At 32.9% G+C, this 7,978-nt stretch overlaps 1 protein-coding gene across 1 annotated transcript; it reads right to left on the reverse strand.

The window, feature by feature from the left end:
- Positions 1-4,939: 4,939 nt before the first annotated feature.
- Positions 4,940-7,542, reverse strand: LOC142553629 (chaperonin-like RbcX protein 2, chloroplastic). The gene is made up of 5 exons (XM_075664017.1): positions 6,933-7,542; positions 6,368-6,459; positions 5,468-5,525; positions 5,300-5,365; positions 4,940-5,196 (listed from the first exon to the last, which is right to left on the reverse strand). The coding sequence occupies exons 1-5, from the start codon at positions 7,239-7,241 to the stop codon at positions 5,074-5,076; spliced, it is 648 nt and encodes a 215-aa protein (XP_075520132.1). The 5' UTR covers positions 7,242-7,542; the 3' UTR covers positions 4,940-5,073.
- Between the last annotated feature and the right edge of the window lie 436 nt (positions 7,543-7,978).

Here is a 7,978-nt window from a genome sequence, read left to right on the forward strand (position 1 = left end):
ATTACAAAGATCACAGCTACTCATTTCGGTAGGACTGGTCAATTGCCTTACTGAAATTCTTAGTATATCACTTAAATACTTTTGACTGAAATTTGCACAGAAAGACTATTTCTGTCAGTTACAATTACTCACACTTCAATTAGATAAAAAATTTGACACATTGATGAGTACAAAATCATCACGAAAAATCCTTTAAATGATCACATAGGACTTGGAGCACGTGCTTGATGACATTTTAGAAGAGCTTTTGATTAATAATAAAATTTTAGATAGATAATGAAACCGAGAAGATCAGCTGAACGAGAGTAATCTAGTAATCTTGAAATCGATCGAGCAGTCAAGTTATCATGAAAAACTATGTGTATACTCAACTGATACGTAACTACTTAGCACAACTGATCTCTACAAGATCGAATAATACACTAGTGAATGTTTGTGCTGTTGGAAACTAAATTCTGGAGTTTGACAAACTGATCAACCAACTGAAAATACGAACCAACTGAACTCAGCAACTGGACTTAATAACTGAAATCGACTGTCTGATCAGTTGGAAACCGATCAGTTAATACATCCAGCCGAATGCCTTAAAGTTAAGTATCTCTCAGCTGAAGATGTCTGGGGAAAGAACTTTCAACCGACAAAGAGACATAACAAATTACAACTGAATATGAAACGCCGCACCACAACCAAGACTACCTAGAACAACGCATTCCGGCTAAAGCAATTAAGACGCCGCAAACAAAGTTCAAAGAATAATGAAGTGGAAATCAACGGATACATAGATTCAAATTTATCTCAAGTTACCGTTGGAAAAGAAGCGTATAAATATGACAGAAGAGCAGCTGAAAACAACAACGAAGTGAATACTATTCAAAAAGCTTGCTGTCACTCTGTCAAAATCTCAGCTCACCTCTTACTTGATTTATTCGTAGCAGTTAAGGCTACAATTTGAGCTTACAAGCAAGTTGTAATAATCATTGAAATTCGATAGTGCTAAGATCAGTTAAGCACTGAGAACATTCTGTTATACTAAGAGTTTCAGTTTTTGGCAGTGTTAAGTCCAAGCTGAAGTGAGTCAGTACAATTCTTGTATTTGATCAAAGTCTTTTAATGAATATCCTATCCTTGTGATAGAAGGGGTGACGTAGGAGTAATTGAAATCTCCGAACATCCAGAAACAACCCTTGCGCATTTTATTTTTGTATCATATCTTTCAGTCAGTTACCTTCCGCAACTGATTCAGTTTAACTGATTGATATTGATCAACAAGATTCCGAGAATCAGTTTGTCACCAAACTGAACTCAAAATTTGAAAAGATCAATTTTAATTGTGAGTGTTTATTCAACCACCCCTTCTAAACACTTTTGATACGTTAACCGATCCTAACATGTGCTTTTAAGCTTGAAGTATAGCCTTGAATTCTATGAATATGTATATTAAGTGTGAGCTTTTGAGAGATTCAACATGTAGAGTTGATTTTGAATCTTGAAATGGCCTTATATAGAGAGAATGTGACACTTGTATATGAATGAATATGAATTGGTCGTACTAAGGCCATAGCATAAAGTAGTACTCGATGCCAGATGTCATTTGTCTCTTTCTCAAAATGGAATGTGACAATAAATTTATTGAGTAATAGCATCATATGGTCATAATTAATTTGTCAGTATACAAAAAAAATTTCTCTGAGTCGTATGATTTTTTGATGATTGTGTTTGTCTAGATAAGGAAATTTTCAAAGATTCAGTAGGGCTTAAATAATATTAAATCAAACTTCAATGGCGACTTCCTTGACTAAAATTGATAGACATAAAATTAGATGAAGTCTTCTAAAAGAAACACGAAAAATCTTCTGAACTATGCTTATGTTGATTTTACTTGTTTGCTGAATTTTACCACTTATTATGTTTTTATGCTAACAAAATATAACCAAAACTTATAAATACTCAACATGCATGTTACCTGACTGGATCAGATCATATCTAAATTCCAGCGGTGTCTTTCATGACATCTCAACAGAGCTTTTTATTACTCATAAACTTTCATACAGATAATGAATTTGTGCAATACATAGATAAGTTGATTTTAAATTTTGAAATGACCTTATATATCAAGAATGCAACACTCAGGTTTGAACGATTATGAATTTGTCTTATTGAGACCATAACAAAAATAATACTTAATGTTAGATGTCATTTTTCAAGTTCCCGAAATGGAACGTGACAATAAATGACAGGAGTACTATCATTAAACGGTCATAATATATTTATATTTATGCCCAAAACATTCTCTTAACCGTACGATTTTCTGATGATTGAGTTTGCCCAGATAAATAAAAGTTCAGAGATTCAGTAGGGCCTTAATCAACATTAAATCAAATTTTGTAGGCGACTTCCCAAACTAAAATCGGTAGACCTAAACTTAGATGAAGTCTTCTGAAACAAACACGAAAGATCTTTTGAACTATGATTTTGCTGATTTTACTTGTTTGCTGAATTTTACAACTTATCATATTTTTTATTAACACCACATCACCAAAACTTATAACTAAATACCCAACAACCATGTTACCGAACTGGATCAGATCAGATCGGACCATATTAACTGGTTTTGAATTATAAATTAATAAAACAAAAACAATCCGATAGCATATAAGATTAAACAGTTCTACATTTACCATATTGAATATATAATCCAATTCAAGACCGAGTCAAATGAAATACACTGCAACGGATTTTATCAGACTATTGGCCAAATTAGAAAGGAGTAGGATCGGGTTGAGGTCGGATTGAAATCAATTTTTTTTAATCTTCCGTAAATATGTACCTAAAAATGCCATTTATTATGCAACATATTTGAAAATTAGATATACTATTTGTTATGTATAGAACTACAAGTGGACATTTATTAAACAACCAAATACTCAAAATTCTGTTACAAAAATAGTTTTGGACCGGATTGGGACCGATTCCAGATCAGAGTGGACCAAATCTTGTTCTCTGACCGAATTGGTTATTGTTCTAGTTCAAGGTTTTTTTTAAAATCAGTCTGATTCAATTAGAATATCGGGTTTGATCCGACCCTAAACTTCATTAACCCGGTTCCATATTGAACTGGATTATGGCGGAACCGTTGGTGTGGGTGCACCTTTTTTTTGCTCTATGAGAAAAGTTATATAATTATGATATTATAATTATAATGTGAAGATTTATTTACTTGATTTGAGGATGCTAGTATCCAATGACTTTTGTCTATGATGCACAAATTTTGTGCAAGTGGCTAGTGCAATCATCTCACGCAAAGAATTATGTCTTGCCATAAACCAACGTAAATGATATTTCCTCGTTGTGATTTAATTAATAATTCCGACATGGATCGAGTCCATATATATTACGTATTCCAAACTTGATAGTGGTTGTGTGATTTTTGCATGTAATTGAAGTTACAATTCTGTTCCGGTGAGTAGGGATGCATCTCCGAGGACCGCTCGTCCGGGCCTGATAGGTGGTGGTATCACCGTACATGACACTCTAGCGTCATAAGGCTCCGTCTTGGAACCAGGGCCTTACCTTTTCTTTGATCAGCGGTCCATTTATTTATAAATCATCAAGTTATATTTAATTCTTTTGCGCTCATAAATTATAAAATAATTAACTAAACCCTAGCTAGCTCTACTCAAATTATTTACTATCATACATTAATAAATGGGAATAAGAATCAATACATCTAATTTTAATTACGTTTTTATCCCTATTTAAATATTAAATTTATTATCTAGCAAGTTATCAAATAATTAACATATTGCAAAAATAAACGCAAATTAGAAAAAATAAACTAATAATAATAATAATGTAAAAATATTAAATAACAGAGAATATTAATTATGATTTTTGCTAATTTTATTATTAATTTAATTATATATATATATAGTGATTTATTAAATTTTTATTATTAATTTATTTCGTATTATTCATTATTATTTTTCTTTTCAATATTATTATTCTTAATTAATTTGTTATTAATAATAATATTATCGATTTATTTTAATTATTTATTCAAAAAAATTAAATTTCAGATAGAATAATGTTTCAAATAGTTTTGTTTCCATGGTAATCCTCCAGTTTTTCATAATTTTCTTTTTATTTTTACAATATTTTAAATTTCAAAAAATAATCTTGCATAAAACCCCGTATATATTTACGAACAAAAGTGAAAGAACCTCGTCAAAAAATATTTAGTAAATAGATTGAAGGAATTTTTGTCAATTTATGTGAAAAATGTCAAAAAAAAAATATGATAATTTCCACACAATCGGTATTTATTTACTTTTTAAAAAGGATGGTTTAAACTTTGGTAGCTTATTAAATTTTCTCAGGGGATTTTATGCTACTTAAAAGTTTCGAGGGGGTTCGATGCTATTAACCCCGTTGTAAATTAGTATATAATAACTGAAAAAATTGATTTTACGAGTTTTGAACTTTCTGGATCTCATTGAGTTTATGAGCCCGGACGAAGGACCCAATAAATATTTAGAATAAGTTGTGAAACAATCTCACGAATCTTTAGTTGTCTTATCTGTGAGATAGTCAACCCTATCGATATTTACAATAAAAAGTAATACTCTCAGCATAAAAAATAATATTTTTTCATGGATGACCCAAATAAGAGATCCGTCTCACAAAATACGACCCGTGAGACCGACTTACACAAGTTGTTGCCAAATATTTAAGCCCAATCTAGTGAACTAAACACGGCTGGGTCATAACCCATATAAGTGAATCGGTATGTTAATCATCCACTAACATATTCAACTGGGAAATATTAAGTTTGAGCTTTCATTATCTAAAAATGATTTTATTAATTGATAGATGTTTATGAAAGAATAATAAGCTACTGGTTCTAGAAGTCTCGTCTAACATGTTTACTTAGCTAAATGACGAAGGAAAGGTTTATATACAACTTAGACATGATACGATAATACATGAATGTGATGATCACTCAAGACAAACCCGTGTGTAAAAACAAGAAATGAGACACTCCTTAGCCTCAACGAACAACTTGATTAGGACCCTTCATCCAACCACTTCCGAATTGGTGTCATCCGAGGGCCAGATCACAGTCTGAACAAGGCGTTCACGTAACAACTGCAAGTTATCGTCCGAGATCCTTTCATACATCTCCGTATGATCACATTTCTGTTGACAAATAAACGAAAAAATGACCAATTGTACTGAGAGTACGAAAGAAATTTCCTTAACATGACAAAGAAGAGTCCAGCACTAGAGTAGTTTCTCTTACTTTAACCCATTTTCCATAGAGGTGAAGACGAGTAACCATTACTCTTTCAGCAAGATCGTGCTTCTCCTGTGAAAACAGAAAGTTGGAGTGGTGTTGTGCTTAATAGAGCAAGAGATCAATGTCGACGATTTCTGTATTAGAATACATGAACTTGAGATAACATTATACCTTTCCAAGATTGCGAAGAAAACGCTTCCCATAACCATCCTCGTTGGATGCAACAAAACTGCAAAAACAAAGTAATTTTGTTAACTGAATACTTGTGACACCTGCAGATGCTATGTGCATCAATAATGGCGCTTTCCATGGTATATTTTCTGTCATATGAAGATAAAACAACATGGGATTCCCTGTAGTTTCCAACCTAAATCCACAGACATGGTAAAGTTTTTGAAGTTTCACGAAAAGAAATATAGCACTGTTAAAACTTAAAAGTTATTGAAGGGGTTTTAGTCTATTCGGTGCAGTTTGTGTTACACTAAAATCTAGTATCTCATGACCCTGCACATACTAAGTTGGGAGTACATTGTACTATTGTCTTTGTAATATCAATTATATAATGCCTAAAATAACATTATGTTGAATAAAAGGGAATGATAATGTAGTAAGTGAGAGGTCAGTCCATTTATTAGATTGAAAGTATAACACAAAAAATAATCAAACCTAGAATGAAAAGGAAATTATATGTACAAGTCTTTTTGCAGATCAAAATTTGTGGGCATTCATCGCTACTTGACCAGCACGACGTTCACTTTCTCTAATGGTTTTTGTACTTTTGAAGACAAAAAATTGAATTGTCCATCTAAAAACATTGACAAAGAACTCTTTTAATCATTGTATAATGAATTGAATTCTAGTACAGAATATAACTATATGTTATGCACGCAGTTATTTACTGTACATGCGCGCATGCTTTGATCACTGATCTATATTCTATATTAATCAATCTCCTGTAATCGCAACTGGTTAACCATCCATGAGAAATTTAGAAGACGATTTCGGTGGTGGTTTTTACCTTCTCACAATGACAAGGGTTTTCCAAGAGCCAGGAAATACGAAAGCACTTACTCATAAAACCACCGATACTGCGTAGGATTCATCTCATAGAGCTGGTTCAAAACAGTCCTTACAGCCTTGTACGTGAAATAGTTCAGAATTTGCTGCATATAGAAAATGCTATTTGTCAACATTTGCCAAAGATTCTCAACACATTCTTTCGCGCATTTAACTCTACAAATGGTGGCCTAGAACACACATCATCAAAGGAGGTTCAGCCGCAATCAGCAAGATACAAGTTGGCTCTAAATAGAATTGAGTAAGATAAGCTTTCCAAATCACAATTGAAGTTCATGTTTCCAATTTCAGTCCCGTTTGGTCATAAAGGAAAAGAAAGCTATGAGTATTTATCTATAAATGCTTTTAGTAGGAATCACAGAGTCCAAGTCCAACTAATAACACATATAAGAATCTTCCCCTTTCTACTCTAGATTTCAATCTTACAGGCAAATGAAATTACATCCAGTGCAAGAACATATAACAGATCAAAGAACAATGATTTCACAAAATCCTGTCTCACAACACAGCGAATGGAATATGCGTGACTGTATCTGCGGGAAGCACAGAGAATTCTTACAGATTTCACATCCTCGAACGTATCCTCGTACTGTCCAGCCAATTCGTTAACAACCACGAGTTTCCTCATTTTACTCAGTTTCTTCCGATTATTGGCACCCGAAAGAGCTTTAATGGAAGAAGAATCGAGAAACGAGGAGCTCAAATCCAACGACCCTAAATGGGGCATGCGTTTTTGACCAAACGAACTCCTTTGCAAAACCAAATCTCCAGAGCTCAAATTGCACGAAGACATGGCATCCAAAAACAAGCAAGGAGTAGCGTGAGAATCAACCACCGATGAACCCACCACAGAAACAGGTCCCACCATTCTTCAACAAAACCGTAAAGATTAAACCTTTATTGACGCAGAAGGCAGGTGGAGTGAAAAAAAAAAATCAAGAAAATAAGGGAAACCCGACACAGAGAAGAAAGAAACGCTGATACAATGCCCGAAATTTTAGGAGAATCTTGATTTATAAGAGGATTCAAAGGTTCGTGTACTTGATTCAGAGGATTCACAATAGAAACTTCAAGATCAAACGTGGCAAATGTGAGACAAAGGTAGGCGATGATTTGTTGAGAGGGGTTGTGAAAACTCTGACCAGAGAATAAATCTGAGGCCAAAATCATTCCAACCGCAAGCATTGTTTGAAATTTGAAGGAAAGTGGGGTTGCAAGTGTTGGATTCTGTAGGCCCACCTAGAATCTGGGGGCTTTTGGACGGTCGTCTCACTTGTACAAGCAACTGGATCACGGGACATCTGCGTTCATAAATTTTTAATCTAATTAAGTATTTTTTAAAAAATTTCAAGTTATTGATTTTAATCAATAAATTATTTAGTTATTTTTATAATGTATTAAATTAAAATAAATTCTTTATAATAATTTTTATTTAATGAAAAAATGGTATTTTTGTGCACCTATTAAAATGACCAACGTAGATTTTCATTATTATTACTTGAAGCGTGCAAGTATTTTAACATAATTAATTAGTTTTTAAGGTTTTTTAATAAATAAGTTAGTCGTTTGTAAAATTAAATAAAATAAGATTTTATAATCATTTTT

The sequence above is a fragment of the Primulina tabacum genome, chromosome 8 (genome assembly GCF_025594145.1).
Source record: "Primulina tabacum isolate GXHZ01 chromosome 8, ASM2559414v2, whole genome shotgun sequence".
NCBI lineage: Eukaryota > Viridiplantae > Streptophyta > Magnoliopsida > Lamiales > Gesneriaceae > Primulina > Primulina tabacum.